Genomic DNA, 17,838 nt, shown 5'->3' with positions numbered 1-17,838 from the left:
GCAATAGATCACCCCTTTCTTCTTCAACTTATTAATTTTCTCAATTTTTCTTTGGTCTTACATCTTTGGATAGCATTCTTTTTTTTATTACCCTCTCCAGTTTTCCATACTTCCTTTTTCTTTCTGTGTCTCATCATCTTTTTCTGCTCTGATCTCATTTTAGGTGTTTGCTCTTACTGCTATTCTCCCCAGCATCAGTTCTCTTGATGTTGAGATATTACAACCAGCTTTTGAATGATCATATTTAAAACAAGTAAAAGATTACAAGTTTACCCCTTTCTCTCCGAGTGCTTTCAAACTAGGAAATAACTAAATAACTAAATGAGTTAAATGCCTAAATGTTCTTAACTTTTTTTTTTGGAGGGATGGATGGATTTATAGACTGTCATCCTCAGGTTGCAGGATATGTTCCAACATTCATGCTTTTTGCACAGCTGCCATGTCCACTTTCTCCCTAACAGTAATGGAGAATTCACAAGTCTTCATGAGGAAGCTATTAATTATTCTTATTTATTTGTACTGCAGTGGCCAAAGTCATGGATTAGGGTTCCACTATGCTAACCATTGTACAAACACATAGTAGAAAGACCCTAATCCAAACAGATTACAATCCAAGTAAATTAAAACTTCAAATCATCCATGATTCAATGTCATAATCTGCTGACTCCTCAGCCTTCTAATTCTTTAATTCTATCATGAGCAATGTCATGTCAGACTCTTATAGCTACAGGAGTTACTACAATTTAACTGAATCTAAGAGATGATTTTTACATCACTGAATTTTTACAATAATTCAATTTAACTCACTGTTTATAATGTTATCTTTTTACAAAGTGGTATGTCATTTTCTATTTTCTTTCCTATGTTTATTGCTGGTGTTTGTTTGTTTTAAGATTATTAGGCCATCAATTTATGCCACTCACTTTATGGACAAATGTTAGTTATGTTTACATGAAGTACATTAATTTTTGTCTAATGATATGCTGTAAGTTCATACTCCTTTTGTATATAGTTCAATCAACAGTTAGTTTACCAAAGAGTTGAAAAATCAGTATTTAGCTTTTGAATTGTCCAAAATCCAGTGACATTTAGTTGCAGAACAATGCATCAATTTAATGTTCTCTACCTCCAGGATGGTTCATCATTCCTGTGCCATTATTGCTTCATAGTGGCTCATCATTACTCTGTCACCCAACTCCAAAACTGTTCATCAATTTAGTGGTATCTAACAAGGTAACTTACATCAATTCTGCATCATCTAATACTAGAGTGGTACATTAATTCCATGTCAGAGAATGGCTCATTAAAAGTCACCTATCACTAAAATGGTTCATCGTTTCAATGTCATCTACTTCCACAGTGGTTCATCAATTCAATGTCCTGGAACTCTAGAGTAGCATATAATCTAATGAAAACTCATCAAGAAAGAAAACGATGACCAGAAGATAGAAAGATATACAACAGATAAGTATAGAAATCAAATTTAGATGTCAAGGACTCTCCATTACATGGGAAGTATGTAACTTATTTCTGCATGATTGCCTTCATATTTTTAGCATGTACTGCAAGCAACTATCAACACCATTATTTATTTATCCAGCACTTTCCACATCAGCTATCTAGCCTTCAAGAATGGAATGCAAGATCTATATTATATGGTATATATTATAACATTTTTGCCATGTATTTTCTCTTTCTCTCTCTATATATAGTGCACAAGACTGTTACTGATTTTTTTTTTTTTTGTAAATGCTACACAGCATCTCCCAAGGAAAAACTCCCCTGTGAATCCAAAAGGACATAGAAGAAAGGAAGAGAGTCATCATAGAAATCCTTTAGAAAAATGACAACATGGACTTGGGCAGGTGTACATTACAGATAGTTCTTCATGGAACCCGGTAGACCTCCAAGATTGAGACTGGTAAAGTTCAGAATGTGATAAGTTTTGGGATACAAAAAAAAAAGTAAAATAGCAGGTAGAGTAACATTACTGCTGCATCATTTGCTAGCCGCAGAGAGTGGATTGTCAGAAACTATTTAAAGCTCTCTGGTGATATGATTTAATGCAATCCAAACTCATGATATCACTGGTACAGCCCGGAGTTTGAGGGGAAAGTACAAATGCAATATACGGATGTGCAGGAACAATGTCAGCTCAGTAAGTTAGCCTGTAAATTACCCAATATTTAAAAAAAAAAAAAAAAAAAAAAAAAAAAAGGTTTCAAAGGAACTATGGCTCAAAGAATGTACTGCAATTGTTATACTGAGAACACCACAAGGAAAATGGGTGAGAAGTGACAAAACGAATTTCTGAAAAGAAGACAAACAACAGAAGTGAAAATCCTGTCTCCCATGAAGTCAGAGGGAGTTCACAACTGTATACCAAGAAGGAATGTGTCCCTATAGTGGGGAAAAATAATTTCTGCTTGAGATTCAGGCTTGTATATTTTAGCTAAGATGGCTGAGGCAAATACTCTTGAAAAATATTATGCTTTGTTTAGATATACAGGCAGTCCCCGAGTTATGTGGATCCGACTTATGTCGGATCCGCAGTTACGAATGGGGTTTGCTACCCGTCTCCCTGGTCTGCTGAGACGGGGAGCAAAGCCTCTGAGGATGCCGGCAGCGGGACAGCCGCAGCGCGTCTGGGCTGTCCGCTGCCCGCATGCTCCCCGGCTTTGCTCCATGTCTCCCTGGTCTGCTGGTCTCCAGCAGACCAGGGAGACGGGGAGCAAAGCCACGGAGGACCCGCGTCTCCCTGGTCTGCTGGGGGGAGCGCACAGCTAGTACGCCCCCCCCCCCCAGCAGACCAGGCTTTTCTCGTGGACGCCTGTGGTAGAGCAGCTGGGGCGCTGCCGGTTGGTCCCGCAGCGCCGCTCTGGGCGCTACTGGACCAACCCGGCAGCACCCCAGCTGCTCTGCCCCAGGCGTCCTGATTCAGCCGCTGCTGGTCAGTTTCAGCAGTGGCTGAATCAGGACGCCTGGGGCAGAGCAGCTGGGGAGCAACCCAGCAGCACCCCAGCTGCTCTGCCCCAGGCGTCCCCAAGTCAGCCGCTGCTGAAACTGACCAGCGCTGACTACAGGAAGCCCGAGGCAGAGTTGCTCTGCCCCGGGCTTCCTGGAATCAGCCGCTGATCAGTTTCAGCAGCAGCTGACTTGGGGACGCCTGGGGTTCTTAAGTTGAATCTGTATGTAAGTCGGAACTGGCATCCAGATTCAGCCTGTTGAAACTGATCAGAGGCTGATTCCAGGAAGCCCGGGGCAGAGCAACTCTGCCTCAGGCTTCCTGTAGTCAGCAGCTGGTCAGTTTCAGCAGCGGCTGAATCTGGATGCCAGTTCCGATTTACAGAGGGTATGTCTACACTACCCCCCTAGTTCGAACTAGGGGGGTAATGTATGCATACCGAACTTGCTAATGAAGCCCGGGATTTGAATTTCCCGGGCTTCATTAGCATAAAGCCGGCGCCGCCATTTTTAAAAGCCGGCTAGTGCGAACCCCGTGCCGCGCGGCTAATTAGGCTTCCTAATCCGAACTATCAAGTCCGTGCCGCGTGTAGCCGCGCGGCACGGGGTTCTCACTAGCCGGCTTTTAAAAATGGCGGTGCCGGCTTTATGCTAATGAAGCCCGGGAAATTCAAATCCCGGGCTTCATTAGCAAGTTCGGTATGCATACATTACCCCCCTAGTTCGAACTAGGGGGGTAGTGTAGACATACCCATACAGATTCAACTTAAGAACAAACCTATAGTCCCTATCTTGTATGTAACCCGGGGACTGCCTGTACTACTACAATTTGAAATATGTATCAAACATGGTGACGAGGGTTAGACACTGGGAATTGATCTTTTACAATCAAACAGTGATGCAGGTGCAAATACAACTTTAAGAACCTGGAAAACTTTTGGGCATTAACCCAGTATTTTTTGTAGCGTGCACAAGGTAGGGTCTCTGTAAATTACAGACTGCAAGTTAGGGAAGTATTATCCTCATTTTATATATGGGGATCTGAGGCACAAGATAAAGTAATTTAAGTGACATTAAGTCATCCTTTCTATATAAGATTGTTACATGATTTAAAAAAATTAATTACTAGCACACTTACCCGGCATTGCTTAGGTCATTACAGAGGGGCTCAGGGCAGAGAGCTGGGAGTGTAGGTGGTGAAGGGGTCAGGGTTGGGAGTGAGAAGGGGCTCAGAGCAAGGGGCTGGGGGCTCAGGGCAGGAGATGCGGGGTACAGGATTAGGGCAGGAGGTTGGGAGGTGGGGGGGCTCAGGGCAGGGTGTAGTGGGTGCAGGAGGTTGGCTGATCCTGCACATTCCCGCTGCTGGCTCTCTGGGGCTGGCTGGGGCAGCAGTGGCTGTGCTGCCCGGGTGGTGGCTCCCTGGGGTTGGCCAGGACACAAGCGGCAACTTCCTGGGGCTCACCAAGGTAGCAGGAGTGCGGTGCCCAGCCGGCAGATCTCCAGGTCTAGCCAGTACAAGGGGGCCTGCACTGCCCAGCCAGCAGCTCCGTGAGGCTGGCTGGGTTAGTGGGGGCTGCACTGTTCAGCTGTCAGCTCCCCAGCATGAAGGGTGCTGTGCTGCCTGGACATCAGATCATCCAGGTAGCGTGGGCACTGGGGCCCATGCTGCCCAGGTGACCACAATGGGAACCTTACACGAGTATGGTAGCTGGAAACATCCAGAGATCTGTTTCCACCCAGCCACTCTCTTACTGGTGCACCTCGCCCTTCTGTGACCATTCTGTATAACTATGCCTGCTAAGAGACCTCTCCTTTTGTGTTTTATGAGAAACAATCATATTTCTGGCAAATTCCATTGGCCTGGCACAATTAACTCTTACTTTTCTTTAAGTTATGATAGGAGGAAGCTGCATACCAAATTTGGTGGTCATAGCTCTTACCGTTTAGGAGGAATTTTTGAACAGATTCACAGACTGTCAGACAGACAGACACAAACTCTCAAATATAAGGTAGATTTTACTTAATTGTAAAGGAATTAGTTTCTATTTGATTTATTACGTGTGCCTTAAGTTAATGTGTTGTTGCATGGCCATACTAATATTCAAAGTTATGATGTGGTGCTTTCAACATGGCGCTTGTTCGAAACAGCACCATGATAAATATTCAAAGTTAAGCCCAAGCCCTTAGTACAAGACAGGGGCAAGTATTATACAGTTATATCTTCTCTCAGGTTTAGCAATTTAAATAGATTGTGATATCTTCAGTGTTGCATATTATTGTGATTCAATAAGATGTTGAATGATGAAATAATTCATTACAGATTGATTAAGCACAATGGAGTCAATCTGCTTTAGTATTTCTCCCTTCCAGGATTCTTTTTCTTCAATAAGCAGAAGTAGGAAAAAAATCATGCCCTGTGCTGGCTGTGTTAATCATTTCCCAGATAGATGGACACTGTGGTGTTTAATTACTTTTCACTGTATGCCAGCCCTATTTTGTCTGCATGATCCTTTGAAAATGCCACATTATAAATCAGAGTTCAATTCAGCAGCCTTAAAAAAGTTATTCCCCTATTTAGTCCACTGCTGCAAACTTCACTTTGAGTTTAACTTTCACTCTGGCTTTTTGATAAGAGGCTGTCATGTCTGCACTACCTTATTATGAATTGAACAACAGGGTTTTTTTAGGTCAGGACTAAAGATCATGGAAGTGCAGACCTTGAACCTCATTTCACTGGGGGTATGTCTACACTACAGCACTAATTCGAACTAAGCTAATTCGAACTAGTGAATCTAGACCTAAAAACTAGTTCGAATTAGCATTTTGCTAATTCAAACTAGCACGTCCACATTGAGTGGACCCTGAACCGAGGTTAAGGATGGCCGGAAGCAGTGCCGGCAGGGCATCAGATTAGGATTTAGAGCGTGGAATTGCTGTCTCAGGCTAGCCGAGGGCTGTGATTAAAGGGACCCGACCCCCACCCTGGACAGACAGTTCTCAGGGGTTCCCCGCTTGCAAGCAGTCCTGGCCTGGAGTGCCCTGAGTGCCCACACTTGGCACATCACAGCACTCAGCCATCAGCCCGGCTGCACTTGCCGCAGGCTGCCATCTGGGGGGGGGGGGGGAAGGATCAATCAGGGGCTGCAGGAGAGCTTCCATCCTGAGGAGCCATCCCAGTCCTCCCCATCGGGGGCTCGTACCCCATTCCTCCCTCACCTCCTTCCACTTACTCCTCCCTAGCCCCCCTTCCTGATGTACAAAATAAAGGACATGTGTGTTCAAAAATAGAATCTCTCTTAATTGACCAAAACTCGGGGAGACTGGGAAAAGGAGGTGGGAGAGGGTAGGGCAACTAAAATGATCAGGGTTTGGAACAGGTCCCATATGAAGAGAGGCTAAAGAGACTGGGACTTTTCAGCTTAGAAAAGAGGACACGGAGGGGGGAATATGATAGAGGTCTATAAAAGCACAAGTGGTGTGGAGAGGGTGCATAAAGAAAAGTTCTTCATTAGTTCCCATAATAGAAGGACTAGAGGACACCAAATGAAATGAATGGGTAGCAGGCTTCAAACTAATAACAGAAATTTGTTCTTCACAAAGCAAAGAGTCAACCTGTGGAACTCCTTGCTGCAGGAGGCTGTGAAGGCTACAACTAGAACAGAGTTTAAAGAGAAGTGAGATCAAGTCATGGATGTTGGGTAGAAATTATCCAGGGGGTAGAAATGGTGTCCCTGGCCTCTGTTTGTGGAAGGCTGGAGATGGATGGCACGAGACAAATGGCTTGGTCATTGTCTTCAGACCATCCCCTCCAGGGTCCCTAGTGTTGGCCACTGTCGGAAGACAGGCTACAGGGCTAGATGGACCTTTGGTCTGACCCAGTATGGCCATTCTAAGCTCAGGCCTCATGGTTGGGGGTCTCACTGGACCACCCTGATTTTCATGCACACCTGCTCCTGGGTTGCCAGGCTGGCAGCTCTCCTGCCCTAGACGGCCACTTTCCTGTGCCTAGTGCAGAGGTCATGGATGAGGTCCACGATGTCCGCACTAGACCAGGTGGGCGCCCGCCTCTTGCGGACCTGGGCAGGCTCCTGGGAGCTGCCAGCCTGGTCCCGGGAAGAGGCGGAGGGCTGGGTGGCAGCGGGTGGCTGGCTTGAGCCATGCCAGGTGCAGGGTCTGCTGTCTGGGTGCTGGCAGGCTTGCACCTGGCATGGGCACCGTAGCCAGCCCATGCCCCTTTAAGGGCTCCGGGGCAGGGAGGGGGGCAGACGAGTTTCCCTGGTGGTGCCCAGAGTGGCCACCAGGGAAAGCTGGGGAGGGCTAGCCTCCCACTAGTTCGAATTAAGTGGCTACACAGCCCTTAATTTGAACTAGTTAATTCGAACTAGGTGTTAGTCCTCGTGGAATGCGGTCTACCTAGTTCGAATTAAGCGCTCTGCTAGTTCGAATTAAGTTTGAACTAGCGGAGCGCTAGTGTAGCACCTATCAAAGTTAATTCGAACTAACGTCTGTTAGTTCGAATTAACTTTGTAGTGTAGACATACTCTGGGAGAGTTAGGTAAACATCATATTTTGAAGAATTAGCATACTAGTCTCCTATATTATACATGCAAAAGAGCAATCATATTAGGAGAAGAAACAAAAATATTATCTCATTATATAAAAAAAAATCCTGTGGGATGACAACGTGATGTCATCACATCACAGCATCCACAGGCTTGGGTGGATAGGCACGGGCAGGTAAATCTCCACCCCCAGCCCTGACCCTTTTGCCCCAGGCCCCATCCTTGGAGCCATTGCGAGCTTGGCCCTCTCTGGCAGCCATGTGGAGAACTGGGCTTGGACACTGTGGCCTTGGCCTTCCCTTGTCACTGGGGGAAGAGCCAGGCCTCGCCTGGCCTGTTGTGTCGCAGCCTTTCCCAGCTGCAGAGCTGGGCCTGGTGCAGCCTCGTCTGGGGGCAGGGAGGGAGAAAGGGCCTGTCCTGGCATGGCTGGGGTGAAGGGGAGGGCAGAAGGGTCCAGACTAGTGCAGCGGGGTCACGGAAGGAGAAAGGGACCAAGGCTGGCATGGGGGGGGGGGCAGATGGGGTGGAAAGAGGGTCCAGGCTGGCACAGATGGGGAGTTGGAGGGAAAGAGAAGGAACCTGGGCTGGTACAGGGGGATGGGGAGGGAGAAGGGGCCTGGGTTGGCACAGCTTGGGTTCGGGGGCAGGGAGTTGGTGGGGAGGGAGAAGATGCCTGGGCTGGTATGGCTGGGGGTGGAGGGGCAACGGAATGGAGAAGGGTCTCAGGCTCACACAAGGGGATGGGAGGGAGAAGGGGCCTGGCCTGGCATGGCTGGGGGCAGTGGGGAGGGAGAAGGGACCTGGGCTGACGCAGTTGCAACCCGCTCCTCCCCGGTGGCTGGGAGGAGAGCTAGGGTTGCCAACCCCCGTGGGAGGTGGGTTGGAGAGCATAGTGAACAGAGGGCGCAGTCCTCTAGTTAAAGGTTAAATTATAAAGACATGAAAAAAAATCACACAATCTATTAATATTATGGGGAAAAAACCCTTAAATTACTTTAAGGAACTCAGGGTATGTCTACACTACCCCCCTAGTTTGAACTAGGGAGGCTAACATAGGCATTCGAAGTTGCAAATGAAGCTCGGGATTTAAATATCCTGGGCTTTATTTCCATCTCCCATCTGGGCGCCATTTTTAAATCCCTCTTGTGGAATGAGGTGTAACAGTTAACTCGAACTAAGGACTTAGTTCGAGTTAACGTTTGACTGTCGCATGTAGCCATGGGCAGTTAGTTTGGACTAGGGGGATTTAAAAATGGCACCTGGACGGAAAGATGAAAATAAAGCCCGGATATTTAAATCCCAGGCTTCGTTTGCAACTTCGAATGCCTGCATTAGCCTCCCTAGTTCAAACTAGGGGGCTAGTGTAGACATACCCTCTGAGCTTTCAGGTTTATTAAAGATCTATTTTCTGAAGACTGAGTTAAAATTTCACAAATACCAAGAAAAATCAGCAGTACAATGTTGATTGAGTCTGATGGACTTTAGCTTTAAAAAACTTATTGCCAGCTTATAATAAACTGGTGGCAAAAGATCCCTGGGTTTTTCTGTCTACTATGAGATAAGTTTGATAATGCTCTGTCAGTATAAGCAGGAATTGTTACACGTAATTGCCAAATTGTCTCTGTACTTCATTTGTACAGTATTTCAGATTATTAAATTCATTTTTCTTTAAAATCAGATCAAATACACCTCGAAACTCCTTTCACCATTGAGGAGGTTCTAACTTAAGAATCAACTAGTGACAATAGTTGCGGGAACAATCTAAAGTAGGAATGCAACAAGGAGAAGGGGAACGAAAACCCATGTACAAGGGACAACAGAGCCTGAAGCAGCAGCAAGAAATCCAGCAGCATGCTGGGAGTGGGCCTAGCCCAGTGCCTGAGGCTCTGATTTTGGCTGCAGCTTCTGAGGGACCCACCAGCCCCCACACCACCCAGGCAACGAAGGACTGAGATGCTCAGCACCAGGATTACAAATCAGTTTAAATGAAAATGGTTTTCTCTCTTTTTGCAAAGTTCCTAGAACACTACATTAAACTTCCATCCAACTTCAAGGTGATGGGCTTTTTTAATGTTTTGTTGTTGTTTTTGTTTGTTTGTTGTTTTTGGAGCGGAATAGAGGAGGTTAAATAATCAAACTTAAAAAAAACCCACAACAACTTTACAACTTGCAGAGAGTGATACAAAGAGCCTCAGATCCAAGTGTTATTAATGTGACAGAAACTTTCTTACATAACAGTACATTAGTGTTATTTGCAACCATGTTAATTGTAAATAGAAACAAGTTTGGTCTCATTAATCTTTGGCATCCTTTCTGGCATAAGAGCACCCTTCAAAATGACAAATATTACAAGGATAGAGCCTGAAGCAAATATATAAAATGAAATCAATAACAGGGTTTACTTCAGCTCAGGCTTAAAGTTTATCTTAATTATCCATCAATGTGTTTTATGTACTGCTGCACTAGCTGTGTTGGTCCCAGGATCTTAGAATGACAAGGTGCATGATGTAATATCTTTTATTGGATTAACATCTGTTGGTGGGAGATGAAGCTTTCAAGTTTACACAGAGCTTTTTTCCAAGTCTGGGAAACTAACTCAGTGTTTAATTACAGCTAAATCTAAGATTTGAACAGACTGTTTAGCATATTTCACATATATTTCAAGGTACCATTCAATGTCAAGTGCCACCTCTTCAGACACAGGGAAAAAAGGAAGGGCAACAGGAAGCATCCAGGGAGGGGGTTGTCAGTGGGGATTACAGATTGTTGTAATAAGCCATAAAACCAGTGTGTCTAGTCAATCCATGATTTTTAATGCCTAGCAAAGAGTGATCACTTTGTTAAAAAAGGGTTTTACCCATAGGGGATGTGATGGTTTTATCCTTTATCATTTTCCTGGGTGAGTTTGTGAGAGAGCTTAGTGATTGTCTGATTTCACCCAGATAGCAGTGATTGGGCCTTTTTAGTGTGCTGGATGAGGTACAGAGCATGTTGTAATAGGCATGTGTAGGATTCATGGATTTTGAAAGGTGTATTAGAACATAAGAACGGCCATACTAGGTCAGACCAAAGTTCAATCTAACTCAGTATCCAGTCTTCCAACAGTGGCCAATGCCAAGTGCCCCAGAGGGAAGGAACAGAACAGTTAATCAGCAAATGATCTGTCCCCTGTCACCTATTCCCAATCAGAGACTAGGGGCATCATTCCTGCCCACTGTGGCTAATAGCCATTGATGGACCTACAGTTTGACTGTGTTAATCATTGTAGCAGTGGAGATATGTCTGCAGGTTTTCCACTGTTTGTTCTGGCAGAGTCTGGTGCTGCTTTGAGTTGATGTGTCCTGGTTCATGGGGAGCGAGCTTCTGATAAGGAGCTCTGACTTAGTTTCTCAAACCTGAAGGAGAGTGCTGTATAAGCTCGAAAACTTGTCTCTCCCTCACCAACGAAAGTAGGTCCAATAAAACACTCATCTTGTCTCACCGGTGTATTCTTATTTAAAAGGTTATTACCCAATGGTATAGCCTTTGTTATATTTCACAAGCCCTTTTAAAATGGTGACCCCTTACCATCTAGCACTTTAAATAGATTAAGATTTATACAGTCTTCTACATTGAAATATATTTAATGTCTATTTTTATAATATGAATATAAAATTTAACAAATTACCTTTTATTAAACTTAAAACACAGAACAACGTATAATCATTTAAATAAGTTTGTTCATATCTTGAAGATAACCTATAACACTTAGCAACATTTCTTTTAAGACTACCACTTTAGTGTAGGGAAAAAAAAGATGTTATGATTCTTCAGCTAAAGTGTCAATATTGATCCTAAAAATATGGAAGGCTTGATTCTGTCTCTATATTATGGCTAGTTTGAACTGCTTCACTGGCTGACCAAGCTGTATGAAGATCTTCCTACTGGAGAGGGACCAAAGAGGCATAATAGCGACTCCTTTGTTACCATGCTTTTTTGTGGAAGGGCAGCTCAGACAAAGAACTGGCTAGGACCAGTGACAAAGATAGATATCATCTCTAGATGGGTGGAGGAAATCCCATTTGCTCTCTCCCCAGCACTACTGTGCTTACCTCCCCCCTCCCCCAGACCCTCTCTCATTCCAGAGACTGATTCTGCCTCTACCCCACTGTGCTCTTACCCCCACCCATGCCTTGCTTCAGCTGGAGATCAATCCTCCCCCCACAATTCTCTTGTCCCTGACTCCTCCCTCATTCCAGGTGGGGACTCATCCTCTCCCTCATGCTCTTGTCCCTGGCATACATCTTTAAATCTTCATTTTGATATGTTCAGAAAGTGGTATGAAAGAAAAAAGAACATCTCAATCACCAGCAAAGGCTTTTTTCAGCCATAAAGAAAACCAAATCCTGTACATAGTACATTCCCTCCCTCTTCATAAAAAGTGCAAAGCCTAGTGAGGCTTACAGGATCTGCTGATGAAGGGTTCTGGGGTTGGTAGATCCCCATCTCGACTGCCACGCTGTGCCGACAATCAGCTGATCAGCTCAGCGCGGCAGCAATTTTGATTTAAATGAAGCGGCGATTATTTAAATCACCGCTTCATTTCCCTTTGCCATCCTGCCTAATTTACATGGTTCCATCGACGGAGCCATGTAGTTTAGACACGCCTCTAGAGATAAATTTACAAGTGGCATTAGAGAACTTTAGAACCCTGCACTCAAGAAATGCAGAAATGGTGAACTGTGTGTATTTGGACTGTATATTTCATTTGAAAAAATATTCTTAAACTTTGTGTCAGTGAGATCTTGATGGGTTTTGTTTCAATTTAAAGAAGAAACTGTAATTATACAGAATATTAATTCAACTCTTGGAGGCCTGTTTTCCTGTGTATAATGAGGTTAAAAATGTAAATAATGGACATATAATGTATTATGTCTTCCGAGAACCCATTCTTAGGAGCAGACACTGTTAGGTAGGCATCAATGCATATTTTACAATTTATTTGGTATCACTATCTACATACAGAATGAAAGTACAGCAACACAAATTTATTATATAACTGGTTAGAGTGAATGATTCTCAGTACCCTATAAAATAAGCTACATAGTAACATTATTTATTCTCAACTTTTAAAAAAATATGTTTGTATTTTTGAAAATCCATGAAATATAACTTACTTTTGGAAGGGACACGTAGATTAGATCGAACCACTTGTAGGGAGTCTGCTTGTACCCGAAGTTTATAGCTTTTCACACTTTCGTAGTCAAGAGGCTTTTTAATGAAGATAACACCTGTTCTGTTATTGATGGCGAAAACATCTGTAATGCAGCAAACATAAAACTAGTCACTTTCTAAAGACTGTAAATGATGATAGGATATTTCATTAAACCTTTAAGACTAAGTATTTCCAATCTTGTAAAGACCTTGGTCATTCCTGTGTCCTAGTTCAGAGGTTGAGGAATCTAAAACTTTCACCACCCTTAGGCCTCCAGTGTTCCTGGCCCCCACAGTGCTCTTTGTTTCCATGATCAACTGCTGATCTGGGTACTGGAATTAGGCACTGGCACAGCAAATTTTAGGGCAAGCTGCAAAAGTTATTTAGATATATAACCTCTTCCTGCATCTGAGAGAAGGTTAATACCGTTTTCCCCCAAATAACTTTAGTGTCGTTTTGTTTACAGTTTTTAAGATCAAGCATGGTGAGTGCCTGAGAATGAGGTAAGCTTGAGACTACATGTTTACCTCTTTCTTTAAATACCAGATTTAGTCAACACACCACATAGAGTTAGACAACACGTCACATAATACGTAGGGTTCTGTCATGACTGAAATCTACAGTATATTAAAACAAATCAGTTTTCTCTGTAAGTAGGACAGTATCACCAGGGCAGCTGAAAGACCTGTTGATAGCAATCAGTTACAGACTAGACATTCCTATTGGTCACTCTAGAAGGGCCAGGGCACTGTATGGACAGAAAAAAGGTATAAGCGTGCAGTTAACTCAACATCTGCAGTTATCTGTTTGAAGATCATTGACAAGTCAGAAGAAGAGGCATGGGTTCATCTCAGGCAAGAAAATGGTCCACAACAAGGAGTGAAGCTGCAGCAGGCTAGTATGAACTGACTCAAGTTATGTGGAGTCTTTTTGCAAACAGTTCTGTTACAATCAGCTAAAACAAGTACAAAATATGTTATCGCAAATTTCCCTCTATGATTTATGAAAGTAGGGTAGTGGAGGCTAGAGCAGCTTCTGCTACTTGGCCATGGTGGGGAGCCAGGATTTAGCACTAACTGTTTTATTTATATATGCCACATTCTGAAATTGTTTTAGTTCAATTAGCATATTGTACATTAATCTGTGACTTCACTGAGATACTCTTACTTACCATCTTCATTTCCTGAAACAATTGAATATATAATGGTCTGATTCAAGGCAGCAGCAGTTACAACAGCAATCAGAGTTCCCTTGGGTGCACCTTCACTCACTGGCGGGGGTCTGCAAATCAGACAGAAGGATATCATTTTCTTACACTTATGTATTCACACATTTATTCTCTAAATTAGCATTTGTCCCCACTTATTAGGTTGCCACAGCAGGATGACAATTGGGATCTGGATTAACATGACAAAGTTTAATCCTTGGAGCAATATTGACTGTCTACTGGAAATGAAGATAGCTAGCATGTGAAATATGACAATGTGAGGCTATAACACATCCCGAAGGTATAAGGAAGGGAAAAATAGGGGATAAAGATAACAGGAGCCAAGAATATTCATCACCTGGTAAAAAGCAAGCAATAGTTATAAGCAAAAAAGCCACTTTATAGAGCTATGCGCTGCTAAATAAAAATGACATCTGCTAGAAACACGTAGGGGAAAGGTCCTACATTAGAAACTTTATATACATCAAGATGATTTGTGTGAAATCCACTGCAGTTAGACCTCAATTCAGCAAGGCATTTAAGCATGCATAAAAACTGATGAGTAGTCCTAGTGAAGTCAAGGGAAAAGGTCAGGTAATTAAAATTATACATGTGAATACTGTGCCCCCCTTTCCACATCCACAGTTTAAAAATCATCAGTGGAGAATTCACCACATCTCTTAGTAAGTTGTTCCAATGGTTAGTTACCATCTCTGTTAAAAATATACGCTTTATGTCCAGTCTGAATTTGTTTAGTTTCAAATTTCAGCCATTGAATAATGTTAAACATTTCTCTTCTAGATAGAAGAGCCCATTACTAAATATACTTATATAGTATCTTTAATGTTTATTACTCTCTTTGTTAAGATAAATCTATCAAATCTATCACTGTACGACATTATTTCTAATCATTCTTGTGACTCATCTCTGAACCCTCTCCCATGTATCGACTTCTTCCTTGAATTGTGGGCCTCAAATCTGGAAACAGTATTTCAGCAGCCATCAGCCCAGTGCCAAACACAGAGGTAAAATAACCTCTTTACTTCTACTAAAGATTCCCTTGTTTATGCATCTTATTATCAAATTATCTTTTTTGGCCACAATGTCACATTTGAGCATGTGGTCAGCTGATTATTCTACACTCCTCCACCACACAACAAATCTCTCTGAGGCTCTTCTTCCCAGGATGGACTCCACTAACCTGCAAGTATGACCTACGTTCGTTGTTCATGGATGAATACATTTGCAGTTAGCCACATTAAAACACCTGGGCTGTGTCTACACTGGTGCGATCTTGCACCAGAGCTATGCAAATGAGGCTAAGTGTGGAATATTGCTGAGCCGCATTTGCATATCTAATGAGCCGCCATTTTTGCAGAAGAGGCTCTTGCGCCAGAAGGAGCTGTCTACACTGCCCCTTCTTGTGAAAGAAAAACCCTCTTGCACAATGCCGCTATTCCCGAAAATAATCAGCATAGCAGCATTGTGCAAGAGGGTTTTTCTTGCGCAAGAAGGGGCAGTGTAGACAGCTCCTTCTGACGCAAGAGCCTCTTCTGCAAAATGGCGGCTCATTAGATATGCAAACGAGGCTCGGTGATATTCCATGCTTAGCCTCGTTTGCATAGCTATGGCGCAAGATCACGCCAGTATAGACATAGCCATATTGTTTGCTTGCATCCAGCTCACAAGATGAGCCTGATCACTCTAAATGACCTGTGAACTTCATTATCTATCACTTCCCTAATTTGTTTGTGAGATGCATACTTTATTGGTGGTGGATTTTGTGTTTTCTTTCATGTCATTTACAAAAATGATAGAGTAAGGGTAGAACAGATCCCAGTGGGAACTAGTTGAAAAAAATCCCTTCTTGATGATAGTTTTCAGTTTACAGTTACATTTTGAGACTTGTCAGTTAGGTAGCTGAAGAATAAAATATAAGAATGCCTATAGTGGGTCAGACCAAAGGTCCATCTAGCTCAGTATCCTGCCTTCCAACAGTGGACAATGCTCAAGAAGTAATGAACAGAACTGCTAATCACCAAGGGTATGTCTACACTACCCTCCTAGTTCGAACTAGGAGGGTAATGTAGGCATACCGCACTTGCAAATGAAGCCCGGGATTTGAATTTCCCGGGCTTCATTTGCATAAGTGGGGAGCCGCCATTTTTAAAACCCCGCTGGTTCAAACCCCGTGCAGTGCGGCTACACGGGGCTCGAACTAGGTAGTTTGAACTAGGCTTCCTATTCCGAACTACCGGTACACCTCATTCCTCATTCCACGAGGTGTACCGGTAGTTCGGAATAGGAAGCCTAGTTCAAACTACCTAGTTCGAGCCCCGTGTAGCCGCGCTGCATGGGGTTCGAACCAGCGGGGTTTTAAAAATGGCGGCTCCCCGCTTATGCAAATGAAGCCCGGGAAATTCAAATCCTGGGCTTCATTTGCAAGTGCGGTATGCCTACATTACCCTCCTAGTTCGAACTAGGAGGGTAGTGTAGACATATCCCAAGTCACTTATTCCCAGCTTCTGGCAAACAGAGGTTAGGGACACCATCTCTGGGTAATAACCAATTATGGAGCTAACCTCCAGGACTTAATCTAGTTCTTTTTTGAACCTTAGTTTTATTCTTGGCCTTCATAACATCCTCTGGCAAAGAGTTCCACAGGTTATCTGTGCTTTGTTTGAATAACTATTTCCTCTTGCTTCTTTTAAACTTGCTGCCTGTTAATTTATTGTCCCCTAGTTCTTGAGTTATGAGGAGTAAATAGCATTTCCTTGTTTACTTTCTCTGTACCAGTCAGAATTTTATAGACATCAATCTTAACCCCCTCTTAGTTATTTCATTTCTTTGCTGAAAATTCTTACTAATTTATCTTCATACAGAAGCTGCTCCATACCCCTAATCACTTTTGTTGCCTTTTTCTGAACTCTTTCCAATGCCAGGCTATCTTTTTGGAGGTGGGGTGACGGCATCTGCATGTAGTATTGAAGATGTCGGTGTACCATGGATTTATGTAGCACCAATATGATATTTTCTGTCTTATTATTTATGTCTTTGTTAATGATTCCCAACATTGTCTGCTTTTTTGACTGCCACTGTACACTGAGGCTACGTCTACAATAAAGCTATTCTGCGCCTTAAGAGCAAGCCCGTTGTATCAAAATATAATGGGCTCGCTATTCTGACATCCCTGTAAATCTCGTTGAATGGGGGATAAGGGACGTTTAAGAATAGCACTTTATTTCAAAATAAGACTGAAATAAGATGCACAATTTGCATAGTGCACATTGTGTAGCTTATTTCGAGGTGAGTGTGCTGTATAGATGCACCCAGAGTGGATGTTTTCAGAGAACTATCCACAATGATGCTGAGATTTCTTTCTTCAGCGGTAACAACCAATTTAGACCCCCTCACTTTATATGTATAGTTGGGATTATGTTTTCCAATGTGCATTACTTTGCATTTGTCAACATGGCCCCACCGGTTGTTTAGCAGGCTTCGTGCTTCTCATGTATTTAAAATTTCTTTGCTATTACTTTTTCAACCTTGGGCTAGCTTTTTCAGCCTTCCTAATTATATTTTTACACTTCATTTGCCAGAGTTTATGCTCTTTTCACACTAGAATTTAACTCCCACATTTTAAAAGATGCCTTTTTGCCACTTGCTTCTTTTTTAAAAACTTTGTTGTTAAATAAAGAAGCTTACATTTTGAGCATCTCTTTGGCCAATCTTCTTTATGTAAGTTTAATTATTCTTTTGTTTTTTAAATGATATTCTACCAACAGATGGGCTTATGGCCTTGAAACTCTTAGAAATTAGCAAATCATATCCAGACAGCTCATTTTACTGTATGTAATTAAATAGCTATCTCCTGGTATGAAGTAAATACTATTCCACTCTCAGATGTCTCA

General features: G+C 43.0%; 1 protein-coding gene across 18 annotated transcripts in view; it reads right to left on the bottom strand.

Annotated features, from left to right (window-relative positions):
* PCDH15 (protocadherin related 15) overlaps window positions 1-17,838 on the bottom strand; it is a 1,467,631-nt gene that overhangs the window by 123,281 nt on the left and 1,326,512 nt on the right. For all 18 annotated transcript variants that reach the window (XM_075935032.1, XM_075935037.1, XM_075935036.1 and 15 more), the window contains 2 exons: window positions 13,892-14,001; window positions 12,683-12,823 (listed from right to left, as the gene is read on the bottom strand). In XM_075935032.1, coding sequence (XP_075791147.1) covers window positions 12,683-12,823; window positions 13,892-14,001 — 251 coding nt within the window. The remainder of the gene's footprint in view (window positions 1-12,682; window positions 12,824-13,891; window positions 14,002-17,838) is intronic.

Source organism: Pelodiscus sinensis, chromosome 8 (genome assembly GCF_049634645.1).
Source record: "Pelodiscus sinensis isolate JC-2024 chromosome 8, ASM4963464v1, whole genome shotgun sequence".
Taxonomy (NCBI): Eukaryota; Metazoa; Chordata; order Testudines; family Trionychidae; genus Pelodiscus; species Pelodiscus sinensis.
Note: the sequence above shows the minus strand (reverse complement) of the source record. Positions and strands in the feature narration are given on the sequence as shown.